The sequence below is a fragment of the Arvicanthis niloticus genome, chromosome X, assembly GCF_011762505.2.
Source record: "Arvicanthis niloticus isolate mArvNil1 chromosome X, mArvNil1.pat.X, whole genome shotgun sequence".
In the NCBI taxonomy this organism is placed as follows: Eukaryota; Metazoa; Chordata; class Mammalia; order Rodentia; family Muridae; genus Arvicanthis; species Arvicanthis niloticus.
The window spans coordinates 113,107,916-113,122,602 of NC_047679.1; the positions used below are offsets into that span (position 1 = coordinate 113,107,916).

Consider the following 14,687-nt stretch of genomic DNA (forward strand, 5'->3'; position numbering starts at 1 on the left):
TTCCACACCTCCTACAACAAACTCTCGACCCTCTCATGAAAATGTAGAAAACAGCTAGAGCCCTTAAAAGCACACTGAGTATGCAAGGATGCAACTGCAAGCAGCTTTTCCAGAGGCCTTCCTGTTGGTGTATTCACAATGGGTGGGTGGGACCAAATGTCCATAGCCAATGACATAAGCAGTGACGTACACATACCATTGTCTCTCATTGGCTGGCCAGTGGAAAGAGGTGGGATCTCCCCAGAGAGAGCTTTATAAGGGAAGCTGGCTGCAGCCAGGGAGGGATCCTGTCCCTGGCTCTCCTGAGAACCTCCATTTAGCCATTCATTATCATCTCACAGACGCTGGGAAACTCTCATCTTAAGGGTCAGACAAAGGAAGAGTACTGAGTCATCTGAAAGCCGTGGTCACTGCTCAGGTTGGTGGCGATCCCAACATTGTACACCTTGTACCACCTTGTACAGTGGATGCTTTCATGGGAAGAACATGTCTGAAGAAACATCGCAAGAACATCATATAGGTAATCTGGGAACACCCACCCTTCCCCCCCCTTCAATCCCCACCCAAGGAGACTCCTCAGAAAGGCTTTCCTCCACCTTAAGTTGCGGTGGGGCACAAAGAGCCGAGAGGGACCTGCTGCCATCCTGAGTGGCCATTGAGCAAGGGGATGTTCCTGAGTTTCCAAGTAAGGCCAGTACTGAACTGTGCCCCAAGCTCCTGTGGTATGCCAAAGCAGGAGGGTGTTTGGACCAACTCACAGAACACGTGACACAAGTCTTTGTGGGCTGTAATGTCCCTGCCTTCACATCTTGCCCTTGAAAGATGTCTTTGGCTATCCCCCAGAGAAAGGGAACATCGCACTTTGAGAGGGAATTCAGCCTTGTTTTCCCTGAACACATGTATCTAAAGCCAGGAGGCAGGGTTGTAAGGAAGGCACTATAGAGGAAGGTGACCAATTGTCCCAGCATGGTACAGGAGGCAGATCCCCAAACAGTACTTATCCATAAGACTTATGAAGAGCAAAAGGAAATTTGGTGACGTGTCCTTACATCTGCATATATCTTTTAATGCTTTGTCAGAAGGGATGTTGGAGAATGTAGAGCTATGGCTATGCATTTGCTGCTGCTGTTGAGTCAGGCATATACTAGTAAGAGTGGGAGTTTAAAGGGGCTTCCTGAGCAGGTAGATGAACATAGCACTTGTGTTCCCACTGGAACAGGTCAGCCACAGCTGAAATAGATGCCATGGAGGTGCCATTCGTGAGTCACAACCTTAGGATGCAGTGATGGCTGTTGTCTTATGGTCAGAGGAGTGATGCTATGTGCTCATATCTACAAGGGTGTTCAAAAACGAACTTGTCTATAGTGGGTGCTTGCATTTGACATGAACCCGTGTGACCTTTGTTTACTTGTGTTGTAGATAACTCCAAATTCAAGTCTATTCAGGGAGTTGTGACCTCTCTGTGTAATGACTATGGCTGGATTAATGAAACCATCTTCTTCAATACCGACGTAATCAGTGACAATGTGCTTCTGAACATAGGGACAAATGTCCTTGCACTTGTGGAAAAAAAACCAAGAAATCATATCTTCAAAGCAATCAAGGTATGGCTGAGTTTATCCAGAGTCTGTTACTGTACTGCTTACTGTTTTCTTGCTGTGATAAAATACCATGATCAGAGCAACTTCAGGAAGAGCATTTATTTGGGCTTATGGTTCTAGAAAAGCAAGAGGCCATCATGGCCATGAGGCATAGGAGAAAGCAGCAGGTATGGTGACTGAGACAGGTAGCTGAGTGCTCACCTCTTCAAATACAGTCACAAAGCAAAGAGGCAGGGTTAGAAATGCTGGTAATCTCTAAAATTTCCATTTCTTTCCAGCAAACTCCCACCTTCTAAACCTCTCCTAACAGTGCCCCCAACTTGGGACCAAGTGTTCAAATATCTGAGCTCATTACAGAAGTCACCATTCATACCACTACATTGGGTGAGCATGGTGGTATATTGCATTAGTTCCAGCACTCTGGAGTCAGAAGCAGAGAAATTTCTATGAGTTCAAGGCCAGCCTGATCTGCAGAGTTCCAAGCCAGCCCCAGTTACATGGTGAAAACCCATTTTTTAAATAAGATTCAGTCAATGTTGCTATATGGTCAAAGTTGACATTCCACTTCTCTGAGATTAATAGGTTTGATTTTCTAATATTTCAATGCAGTGATGCTTCTTTGCTTTCTAAATATTTTTTCTTCTCTTAGTATTTCAACAACATGTAAATGACGGTTCTGTATAATCCTGTAACTTCTATCATATACTAAGCAGCTATTTTCTATTCAACATCCAACTAGCAGAATCAGCAGGACAGTATGTTTTATACACTTTTCTATGGCAGTTAAAGAACACTTTCTTGCTTACTTTAATTTTTAGATTTTTTTTATTTATGCGTATGAGTATTTTGCCTACATGTATGTATATCTGTGATCAGCATGCGTACCTGGTGGTAGAAGAGGTTGTGAGCCTCCAAGTAGGTGCTGTGAATTTAAACCAGATCCCTTGCAGGAACACCAAGTGCTCTTAAACCCTGAGCTAACTCTTCATCCCCAACTAAAGTACATTTAACCTAAATCAAATTTCTAAATACTACTATAAATTTTGGATGACTTACAGATGTAAGTTTCACTTCAGTTCAACTATTTATATATTGATGGCTATTGCCAAGTTATTTTTAGTTATGCTTTTTCAATTGAGAGTCTCAATAGCAGGCCACAGAGGATCCCTTTGCCAGTATTAATCAGATGCATTATTATTATTACTATAACTATTATTATCATTATAAAATCATGGTAAAATTGAAAACAGAGAAGCAGAGTCCTAATGTTTTTTTGATTTTTTAACATCATAATGATAGTTATAATTTTTACTTCTTGATCTTCTCGTACAAGAGATTCACTATAGATTTTTCCATAATCACAAAAATATATTTACTAGAAAAATATGTATTTATTCTTTTATGTTTTCTTTAATCTCCTGCATGAAATTTTTATTCCACTTGCACTCACTGCCTCCTCTTATAGGTGAAAGCTATGAATAATCTTCCTGAGGGCAGTGAGCCATCAAAACTTGGCAGAAGGTTTTGTATCAAATGTGTCACCTCCGTAACTGAAGACAACATCTATATCAGCAAGGACATGTTTTTCCCGTTATGCATGTTTTCTGGAGGTAGGAGTTACAGCTTTCAAAACATAGAACAAGAAATATAAGTATTGGGCTTGAGCATCCTTGAAACTGAAAGTAGGGTACAATACAGGGGAAAAGGGTAGTATTTTAAATATTGCCTAGAGCTCTTGTCCCCTGTGATGACCATCACCGTGTGGCCATGTGGTTGTTTTGATTCAGTTGATTTTGTTTGCCAAGTAGCTTTTTAACTTTGGTTTTTCACATAGGGTTCCTCAAAGTTACCAGAAACTCATACACATCTGAGAATTGTGCATGGGATTAGGAAACCCAGCCACTAAGCTTCTGGGTCCTGAGATTCTAGTATTTGTGAAACTGCCCCTGGATACCTTCAAGATCGAATCAATGACAGCATTACATAACTATAAGGGATTTATCTTGAAAATATTTGCATCACATGTCTTTCTCGATGCCTGGGGAACACATCAGTGTAAAGAATCAGTGATTACATAGCTTTCTGCTTTCCTTGCTATAGGAAGATACTTAAGAGGTCTAAGTGTTTGGAAAATTACTTTACGTGCAGGAAATGTTAGTCAGAATATGGCAGTGAGTAAGGCCCTAGAAATGTCCTGTGACCCTGACTGTATTAATACATAATCTCACTTCAATGGTTGTTTTAGGATTCAGGCCATTCAATGGAGATTTGCTGCTGGTTGAGTATTCCATGAACCCGGGCACTTCAAACATGAATATCCACTCTGCGAGCCCCCTCAACTCTCAGAATATGGAAGAGGTAATTGACCTTGATGTTGTCTTGTCATGGGTAGGCAGCTGCCTCTCCTCCTTACTGATCCCTTTCCTGACCAAGATTTTGTGTTCACGGATTGAAAAGAAAATAAGCAGAGAATAATATAGTGTTTCTCTCTCTCTTCCCGTGGGTTTGTGTGTGTGAGCGTGTGTGTGTGTGTGAGTGTGTGTGTGTATGTGTGTTTGTGTGTGTGTGTTTATTTCCTCAAGTGTGTGTTTTCTTTGACGTTAGGCTGTTCCATGGACAACAGTAAGAAAATTGTCTTGGCTGTGAGAAAATTGTGGAGAAACTTTGAGTGCACTAGGTTTGAGGTGTGGCAACTTGCTGATGAAGGCGGGTCAGACCTTGGTTAGGACAGTCTGAGAATGAGTTGTAAAGACAGGGAAGTAGAGTGTGAGGTTATGATGTGGCGAGGGATCTGCTGATTGGATCTGGGTTTCTGGGGGAGTGGAGGGCCATCTGAGGTGGGTTACATCCTTCCCTAGACTCAGTGTCATCGTTTCTCATCATAGGTCTGTGTTACCAGCATTGATGGAAGAAATGGCATGGTGGAATCTACCATTTTTTTTACCCTCGATTCTCTCCACATACCTTCTGGGTATATACCAGGATTATACGACATAGTGGATGTTGTTGCTGTGGACACTATGCAACCACACTGTTCTTGGAGAGCAGTATCAATGACCCCACTGGAAATGGTGAACTAACCAGACCTTGTCATTCATTTTCAGACTTCTGTCTGTGGTCATGGTGTAATAAAATAGTATGGGCATGTAATCCAAACATCTGTGAGCTATGACTCTTTTGCCTTTCCAATGTTTTTTTCTCTATGATAATTTTAATTTTCTATCTGCACTCCATTTGGTAAATATAGTGCTAATTTATAGATTTTCATCCTATGCTTGTGTAAAAAATAGTCAATTCAGAGAAATGATAGATCAGACTCAGGTCTACTTCAAACAAAAAGACTGAGCAGACTTTTATTAGGTTCAGAGGTGGTGCCATGAAAATTGCTTTCAGATTGTTGTACTTCTGAGAAGTTGTCTGTCTTTCCTTCATCATTTTCTAGCCTTCAGAAGGAATCCTGAACCTGGTTGCCATCTGAGGTGTTAGGGGGGCCTACACTGGAGACTGAGGCTATCTGAACAGTTGTTTTATATTAGTACCTGGTACAGCCTTGTGCTTCACCCCGATGATCAGGTTCAATTGCATGCCCTTTAGGAATCCACTGTTGTCCTCATCTTTTAGAGGTTCAACCCAGTAAAAGACACCTATCTTCCAGGCAGTGGATCAAGATTCAGAACTTTCACCATATACCCTTCTTTCTGGGTGTGACCATCCCTACACTCAGAACCCAGAACCCCAAGCTCCAATGTTGGTTTTATATTCTGCCTTGCCACCCAAGAGTTCACTCATGCCAAAGCTTCTATTGGCTCTTTTGCCCACAGACCACTAGAGAAGATCTCTCACCTCAGATGGCTTAAGGTTCAGATCCCTTGAAGGTTTCCAGTGCCGAGCCATCCAGTGCTCTTGTGTCCATTGTGTCAAACTCCAAGGCCATCCAGTCTCTAGAAGGAGGGGATGCTCAGACAAAGCCTATTTGATTATGTTTATCAGCAATTCACCACAACTGGTAACCCCACCATACTCAGAGCAGCCATAAACCTTCTGACCACCATTGTGGTAGCCACCACCCTGTTTGGGATAATTGCCAACATCTCCTGACTGTTATCCCACATCTTTTTTTTTTTTTTATTGCAGATGAATTGGGTATGATTTTCCAGGCAGCAACTGCTTGGCTGGTTATCCAAGCAACACACATACACTAATAATCTGGAGTGACTTGCTGATATCTTCCTTTCTAATGGGTGTCCCTAATGTAACCCAATCACATCATAGGGTCTCCAGGCCTCTCATCTTCCAGGATGAGAAAAGTGACTCTGGAGGAGTTAGGATGGAGATTGTAGAGTCACAACCAGAAACAGTATCGAAACAGACTCCAGTTCTTCTACCACTATAAGACGAGTCCTTTAGAATGGTTATAAAGGATTCTGACAAACAGGAGACAATGTGATATAAGATCCCCAAAGTGCCACATATTAACAAAAGAAATTTTCCAGTGCTGACAGAGTTTTCTTGAGCTGACCCTGCCACAGTTACTGTATCTTCAAGGACAGGTTCTGAGGAGGTGGGGTCATGTATGTAACTTTACCCTGCCCTGTTGCCATCATTTATACATGCTTTTGTAGTTGTACTCCCTCTTTGTTCAATTCTGCTCTTCTAAATATAAAATGCTGCTGAACTTGAGGCAAGAAGCCTACTCCATTACATGCTGGTACAGCAAAGTTTCCTCTCCCCAACTGAAAATGGCTTCATAATTCAGTTTCCCAGAAATCCCAACAACAATTCCTCACAAGGAAGCTGGACAAGACAATAGGAAGAAAGGAGTTATAGGGGACTATCCTAATTTTACAAAATCCCTATTTTCTGTGTGTGAGTGTTTGACCTGCATGTGTTTAAACAGAACAGATGTGTGCCTGTGGTTTTAAGAGGTTAGAATAGTACGTGTAAGTGAACAAAAGGATAAATAACTCAGCAGTTAAAAGCACCTGTTGCTCTTGCAGAGGACCGGGCTCAAATCACCCATATCATGGCTCAGTATTTATGCATAACTATACAGGTTGAGAGAATCTGAACTCTCTTCTACCCTCAGTGCCTTGTGCTCCACGTGCCCATGCTCAGGGTTCATTCAGCCAATCAGCGCAGTCCCTGGGTGGGACCAGCTTTTCTCCAGCTCAAATCACAAAGAGTCCTCAGAGGACCCAGGGCCGCACTGATGGAAACGGTTTGTCACCTCTGAGGAGCCGAATTTGAGAGGGTGCGGTTGTGAAGGAGCCCCCGTAAGTGACAGTCAGGGTGGTTGGACGGTAATTAATCAAGGTGTGATGGGGTGGGGCATCTCAAGCCCTGGTGGCCACTATGTGAGGAAAATCCTGGTTGGCGTTTCCCGTGGCCTCAGAGTAAAATGGAGGTGGAGTACCATCCTAATGGCAGAGGACTGAACAGGCCTGGGCCTTCGAGGATTGGGAATGCTTGGAGGACACACTCTTGGGGCCTCGGGACAGGATCAGAGAGCTGACTGCAGGACTGGGGGTTGTGGGCGAGGAGCCGTTGGGTCCCTGGTGCTTGTCCTGTATGGTGTCCAGAGTCCATTAGAAACAAACTGAGGATTCCTCCCTCTTCATTGTCGTCTCTGTGGTGTGGACGTTCGGTATGGACGTTGGAGACAGGGCGGGGGATGGCAGGAATGAAGGAAGAGTGAATGAAAAACAAAAAGAGACGTGGCAAGACATTGAGAAGTCATCTGGGATGGATTCTAACCACTGATCCTCCAGTCTCAATCGCCCACATATGAGATTATAGATGTGCACCACCAAGTTCAGCATTTTCTGTCAGTTTTACTTTTGTAGGATGGGATCTGCCTTTGTAGCTCAGGCTGACCTGGCTTGGGCTGGCCTTGAACTTACAATCTTCAGATGTTTGAAATTGTCAGCTTCACCCAATCCCCAGTTTCTCCAATATAAATAAGGCCTTTCTGTGTGGGTGGTGGTGGTGGGTGGTGGTTGTATCTGGAGCATTGCGTGTTTTTGTCATGAATGGACAACTGTCATGTTCATTATTTTTCTGGATAGCATTGTGATTTTACATTAACACTGAGATACACACATGCAGAATTGCTCATGTTTTGTTGTAAAAGAATCTGTGGGAGATAGGAACAAACTTCAGATGTCCCAGAAGTTAAGAGCAAACACGTTTTGATCATTTTTTAAAGGGGGGAGGACTCACATAGTATAGGTTGGCCTGGTTTTGCCGTTTTTAAGTTGAGAAATGACAGATTGTTAACTTTGGTTCAAAGAAGTTTTTTTTTTTTTTTAAAGAAGTAAGTTAAAAGGTTTTTAAAACACAGTTGGGAGGGAGAGGGACATGTTAAGTGGGATACATGGAGGAGATGGTAAGGGAAAATGAGGTGTATATGCCACCATATTGACTATGCATACAAAATTCTGTGATAAAGAGAAAGTGTTTAAAAATGAATGTTAAAAAAGGGAATAATCGATCTTTTATTGTGCTAAGATAACTACTTGAGTTTTTGACATTTTTTACTATTTAAGTGAAACCTTTGGATTCAGATAACTGGAGTTTTCTTCTTCTTCTTTTTCTTCTGTAACTAAGAAGACACCTGAGTGTTTACCAATAGAAGAAGGGACCTTAAGAAAGTCATGGCAGTACCAAAGCAGGAGTGCTTAATACTTTTTGACTTTGATGATGAAGAAGATGATGATATAAACTTTACTGAGAACGCTCTTTCTGAAGGTAAAGCATATTCAATGTTCGCCATTGAGTGTGTCCTCTAGTTCATTGGACTTTTACCTAGCTACCTGAAATGGAATAAAACTTTGCTAAAGGTTTTCATATACTTCATTTCTAATTTTATCTATAAGTATTTCTTCTTATAGCAGAGTCTTAGCAATGCAGGTAGTTTCTCTTGGACCTGTAGTCCCAGTATGTTGAGAAAAAATAACTTGCTAGGATTTTACCCCAGAAAAAGGCCTGAACATTGTTCCTATAGAATGTTGGCAAATTGTGAATTTATTTCAAAAATCTGTAAAGAAATTATGTCATTTCTAAAGCTGCTTCATAAACTCATATGATCAATTCTTCCAGGGGAATGCAAATCGATAGTACTTTATTAACTATTACTACTATAGCATAATTTCAAATGTTCCCATTTCTTATTGTCAATACAGAAAAGAGCCCAGCACCTGACAAGGATGAGGATAAATCATCTTCTGTAGAAACAGATGAAGATATGGGGTAATATTTTCAAATATTTTTTTTGTCCGCTCAATAGAATACTTCAAAAGTAGTGTCTGTGATCCCTACACTAGCTCTATATCCAGTTAAAGCCCAGTCTGGATTCCTTGAGGCCTTGGAATCACAAACACATAGCAACTAGGACAATAGGACCACCTGCATGAGCTCTTCACATGTACACACACAAAGCAAAGGGGAAAATCATAAAAATAAGAGGGGTACCAGCTAGAAAGAAGAAGAAGGGTCTCAGCAAGAGTAGGAGAGTTATGAAGAATGTAGTGTGGGTCATACATGTATTAATTGTTAAATATAATTAACACAAATTCACTCTGGTTGCCCAACATGTATTTTATATGCATATGATATTTGTTACAAACCAAAACAATACGTATTTATTATGAATAATTTAAAAGACTTTCTGTGTAAACCTTTGTGTGTGCTAGACAAACGCCCCACCCATCAACTATATTTCCAGCTTTAATTTTTTATTGTCCTTTCTTCACAGAGATGAAATACACAGTATGTTGGATCAATTTGGAGGTATGTTGTGTTGGAGATTTAAATGTTTTCAGAAAATTGTTTAAAATTATATATCAGTGTCTATAAAAGGAAATGTTAATCAGTGTTCTGCATTAAGTGTCATTTAATGCCTTCTCCTCACAGGATTTTACGCAAGTTTTGTGATTATAAAACAATTTTTTGCACTTGAACTTTTCCATCATTTTTTAAAAAGTGAAAATGATACTTTTTAGATGTGTGTGACTCAACTAGATCTTTAGAAGCAAGAACAAATGGGACAGAGTTGCAATTCTTTTTATTCCCAGACTAAGTGGTAGTACCCAGGCGTGTTTCTGTGCATCAGCTCTCATTCATGAAATTTATTTTGTGAGACTCTTGCTGAATTCCTTTTTCTATTCGGTTCTCGTCATCCACCTGGTAGCTTACAACAGTCCATAATTCTAGATCATCTATAGCAGTGTATCACTCCAGATCGGAGCCTCTCTTCTGATCTCTGTGAGCACACATGTATTAAACACACATGCATACATGGAAAACATTCATACATATAAATAAAAAAATCAGAATTAAAATAAATTTTTGTGGAACAGAAAGTCCTGAAGTTTCTCAATTGAATGACCTCATTTTAATAGTTTCTTTTGTTGAGTCTTTTGTTAATTTTGTAGATTGCTTGCTCGGTTTTGAGACAGGGTCTTACTGTTTATTGTGAATTCCAACTGCCCTGGAAGTTGTTATGAAGCCAAGTCTAGGCTTAATCTATAGATGTCCTCTGTCAGCTGCCCGGGTGCTAGAATTACAGGCCTGGGACCCCACACACAGTTTGGGAAACAGTATTCTTTTAAAAAGAGGTAATAACAATTTGTTCTTTTATAAGAATTATTGATATCATGGAGTTTTCCCAGAGATATAATTTTCTATTTGGTGGTGAGAAAGAATTTGTTTTCTAATCTGTTTTAATAAATTTATGTATATAGATACTTAAAAGAATAAACTTGTATCTAATAGTACAGATTGATTCTAGTTACAGAAGAGTTCCTATTTATGGTAGAAAAACATGTTTTGCAAACATTATTTGAACTATTGAATTTTTATGCACTGCCCTACTTCCTACTAAGAATGCCCTATGAAAAGCTCCATGAAATGATTTTAAACTATTTCTAAATTATCTCCATGGTTACATGAGTTTCTTTTTCATTCTTGTGTTTGTGTGTGTTTTATGCAGGTGTTCACCTGTATGCACAATTATGTGGGAGCATGTGGCAGCCAGAGATTGAAATTGGAATGTCTTTGTCACGATTATGCTTACATGAGTTACTTTTTCATTCTTGTGTTTGTGTTTTGTGCAGGTGTGCACTTGTATGAACAATTATGTGGGAGCATGTGGCAGCCAGAGTTTGAAATTGGAATGTCTTTGTCAATCACGTGTGTGTGTGTGTGTTTGTGTGTGTGTGTGTGTGTGTGTGTGTGTGTGTGTGTGTTTGTGTGTAGGTTGCCTGCCTGTATGTATGCTCCATGTGCTTGCCTGGTGCCCTCAAAAGCCTAAAGAGGCCATTAGATCCTTTGGATATGGTTATGAGGCATCATATGGTTGGTAGTAATTGAACCGTGGTTCTCTAGAAGAGCTGTCAATGTTCTTAACTACTGAGCAATCTTACTTAGATCCCCCAAATTATTTTTTGTGAGACAGGATTTCTCTATATCTGGAGCTATCATTTCAGTGAGAGTGAATGGCCAGAGTCCCAGGGCTTTGCCTCTCTCTACCCCTAAGTGCTATGGTTAAGGACACACACCATCACACCTGGCTTTTATGTGGGTTGTGGAAATTCTAACTCAGGCTTTCCTGCTTGCCACAACAAGCAATTTAACCACTAAGACATCTCTCCAGACCAAAGCTCTTTTTTTGTCTTTGGTCTTTTGCCTCTTTTTGTTATCTATCTATCGATCTATCTATCTATATATCTGATTATTGAGCCTATTTCATACAAATATCTTGCTATTTGATTTAAAGATGACTTAGATTCTAATTCTTAAGAGTATTTTTATGTATTTTAAAGCTTGAGTTCTAAGATTGTATGTTCAGGATCATCTAGTTAAAGCTTGACTGTTAACCACAGTACAGAAACACACTATATATTTCAGTTGGACAGCATTTTTTTAAATTTAGAAATATTTCCCTTTTAGCTAAGTGTTTGTGAAGCACTTAAAATGTAACCTTGTAAAAATGTATCCTTGGCCCTTTTATTTTCCTTGGTTGTTTATTATCATGTCTCAATTTTAAAAGTATTTTCAACCAGGAAAATCAGAACTGAGATGAAGTTGAATATTTCGTATGCAAAATATATAGGTCCAAAAATATTTCAGACTCCAGAGTTTTGTGTACTTCATTTTATTTGCATTGACTTCACTTGTGGTACATCCCTAGTCTGAAAATGCAAACTTCTAAGTACTCTAAAATATGAAACTTTGTGGGTTTTGGGGGTTTTCAAGACAGGATTTCTCTGTTTAGCCCTGGCTACACTGGAACTCACTCTGTAGAGTCAAACTCTCAGAGATCCACTTGTTTCTGCTTCCCAAGTGCTGGATTTAAAGGTGTGCACCACCATCACCTAGCAAACATATGATACTTTTTTATGTACCATGTTGGTGTTATATTTCAATTTAATTTAAAAATATCATCCATATTGCTTAATAATCTTTAACCATATCAGTATATACTTGAATGTTTAGGAACAATAGAAGTTGTTAAATATTACCCTTTATTTTCAATACAGATAATGTTAACAATTCTCTTCTTGAGAAGAGAAGAAGAATCCAAATGTACTCTCAAAAGGTTTACAAAGAGAGTAGCTACAAAATGAGACAATTTTGGAAAACCAGACAAAAGCAATTGTAAGTTTGCTGGTAATTTTAGAGCCATATTTCTATCATTTCTCAGTATATATTGGTGGTGCAAATGACTTAGGAAATATTATCACCTGTCTATTGGAATCTCCAGTGAAAATGTTTCCTGTAAGCAAGTAGTGTTATAACCCTAGGCCGTCATAGAACTGACATATATTTATTTGGAAGTCAGTGAAGATTACATTTTTTCCTCCCAAATACCAGTTGAGAGGGTTATTATTTTTTAAAGTAATTCATGATATTAATTGAGGAAGTGGTAGCTGCCATATAAACTATTAAATGTCTTTTAGTTGATTGTATGGTCAATGTATAGAAGAGTTAATTTTATGTCTTAAATTAAATTTGTATATTTGACCTGACTTAACTACTCTTTGTACTAAAAGTTGGCTGTGCAAAAGGGCTTAGTGAAATATTCTGACTTAGAAATAATTTACTTTTTTATTAGAACCAGGAGAAAAATTGTTTGTAGGTGAAACTGATTTTCCTAAGATACACACACACACACACACAGTCAGGATAAAAACTCTTTGGTTTTCAAGAGGCAAACCATATGGGAAGGCATTTCTCTTAGTTGGGATAAGAAGCACTTCCAGAATCTACATACATCTAAATTTGGGAGTTGGGGATTTAGCTCAGTATTAGAGTGCTTGCCTAGCAAATATAAGGCCAAAGACTGGGTCCTCAGCTGTGGAAAAAATGAATAAAAAGACACTTAAAAGGCCTAATTTTACTTCTTGGGTTGCCATCAGAGTATTCAAACAGTTATAATTTTCTTCTTTTTCAGAGTGTAAATATGTTGATTCAGTTTTGTTTTTGATATTTCATATTGATATAAAATGTAAGCATTTATTCTTATTTTTTACAGACTAAAGGTTTACAATAAGTATTACCAGCAGTTTATGGATCTGTTTAAGCAGTGGGACTTGGATAAGCAGAGATGTGAAAAACAGCGAGACAACCTAATTGTTGGTATCACAATTAGCTTTATAAATAATCTCTTATAACAAAATCTTAAGTAGGAATCAGGATGTTCATCTCATCCTCTCATCTGCGGGACTAAACCATGGTGTACTACCCATCGTTGGCTTTGTTCTTGTCCTGCAGAACCATATGTAAACGACACAAGTATAGGCACATATCATACTCACAAAATCTATTGGACGTTTCATATTAGTTGGGTTTCTTTTAATTTCAAACAAAAAAAACTTTTTAAAGAATAAAGGTGTTTTACTTCTTGCTAAATCAGGGGTAAATTAGCTTTAGATGCAGTAGAATGGGAATCAGGAAGTATTACTTAGGTAGTATCCTCTAGACTTTGTTGCGATTACAAAATTAATTCTTTCAATCCTGTGGTTACTATAACTTTAGAAAATGCAGTGGTCTGAGACAAGGTTTCTCAATGCTACTGTTGAAAAATTCCTATAGAAAAACATCAATAAATTACTTGTGGTCATTTGCTCATGTCTGAACAAAACACTGTAGTAGGAACATGGTTGAGTTTAGCTCTTCTTTCCTTCATTTCCTCTCTCCCTCCTTCCCTCCCTCCCTCCATCCCTCTCTATCTCCCTTCTTTCCTCCCTCCTTCCCTCCTTCCCTTCCTTTATCCCTGTCTCGCTCCCCCATCTCTCTCCCTCTTTCCCTCTTTCCCTTTTTTCCTTTCTTTGCTTCTTTTTCTTTTATCAACTTTATCCCTTTCTCCCCCGCCTCTCCATGCCCACCAACATTTTTATGTCTTGAAACTGAAGCCCCCCCCCAACATTTTTTATGTCTTGAAACTGAAGCCAGGGCCTATTGCAAGGCAGTAAAAGCACACTATTGGTAAACCACAACATCAGCCCAGAAAATGGTTTACTTTTAATGTCTAGACCTGCAGTACAAGTCAGCCCCCCTACTCATATAATGTACAAGTGTATTAGTTACTCTTTATATTTTCTTCTTTCATTGCCTATAATCATCAATTTTTTAAAATCTAAGATCTGGGAGAAATGACCTTATCAAGTAATTTTGGAATGATAGGTCAGCACAGTCTTGGAAATTCACAATTTGAGGTGCACAGGAAAGGTTGGTAGGAAGATATTGAAACGGCTACTGGTATATGAGTCAGGGATCCAGAACAAGTCTGGACTAAAGATACAAAGTTGAAAATTCTCAGCTTAGATCCAATTTTAAACCATAAAAACTAGATAGAATCACTGAAGGACTAATTAAAGGTGTAAATGGGAAGTCGGAGGACAGGCTACTTGAGTACTTCATTGTTTAGAGTTCTGAGACTGAGAAGAAACTGGTAAAGAAGACAGAGAAGCAGCCTAGTTGGTAGAAAGTAAACTATCCAATTAAAGGAACTATTTGTAAAGAAGAGACCATTACGTGTGCCATAAACTGCTTATAGGCAAAATAAGCTAGATTTAACAATGGGAA

At 39.2% G+C, this 14,687-nt stretch overlaps 2 protein-coding genes across 2 annotated transcripts in view; both read left to right on the plus strand.

Annotated features, from left to right (window-relative positions):
- Positions 1-254: 254 nt before the first annotated feature.
- On the plus strand, positions 255-4,754 carry LOC117695136 (cancer/testis antigen 55-like). Its single transcript, XM_034486004.2, has 5 exons — positions 255-520; positions 1,420-1,604; positions 3,067-3,211; positions 3,847-3,959; positions 4,487-4,754. The coding sequence occupies exons 1-5, from the start codon at positions 487-489 to the stop codon at positions 4,679-4,681; spliced, it is 672 nt and encodes a 223-aa protein (XP_034341895.2). The 5' UTR covers positions 255-486; the 3' UTR covers positions 4,682-4,754.
- Positions 4,755-8,254: 3,500 nt separating this feature from the next.
- The window catches only part of LOC117695137 (cancer/testis antigen 55-like), a 36,895-nt gene continuing 30,462 nt past the window's right edge, over positions 8,255-14,687 (plus strand). The window contains exons 1-5 of the mRNA XM_034486005.2: positions 8,255-8,348; positions 8,783-8,849; positions 9,355-9,389; positions 10,715-10,790; positions 13,135-13,238. Of these exons, the coding sequence (XP_034341896.1) occupies positions 8,255-8,348; positions 8,783-8,849; positions 9,355-9,389; positions 10,715-10,790; positions 13,135-13,238 (376 nt within the window). The remainder of the gene's footprint in view (positions 8,349-8,782; positions 8,850-9,354; positions 9,390-10,714; positions 10,791-13,134; positions 13,239-14,687) is intronic.

Coding starts and splice junctions, on each gene's coding strand:
- LOC117695136 (XM_034486004.2), top strand. CDS start 487: ATGTCTGAAGAAACATCGCAAGAACATCATATAG. Junction 1,605..3,066: donor ATATCTTCAAAGCAATCAAG/GTATGGCTGAGT, acceptor CTCCTCTTATAG/GTGAAAGCTATGAATAATCT. Junction 3,960..4,486: donor ACTCTCAGAATATGGAAGAG/GTAATTGACCTT, acceptor TTCTCATCATAG/GTCTGTGTTACCAGCATTGA.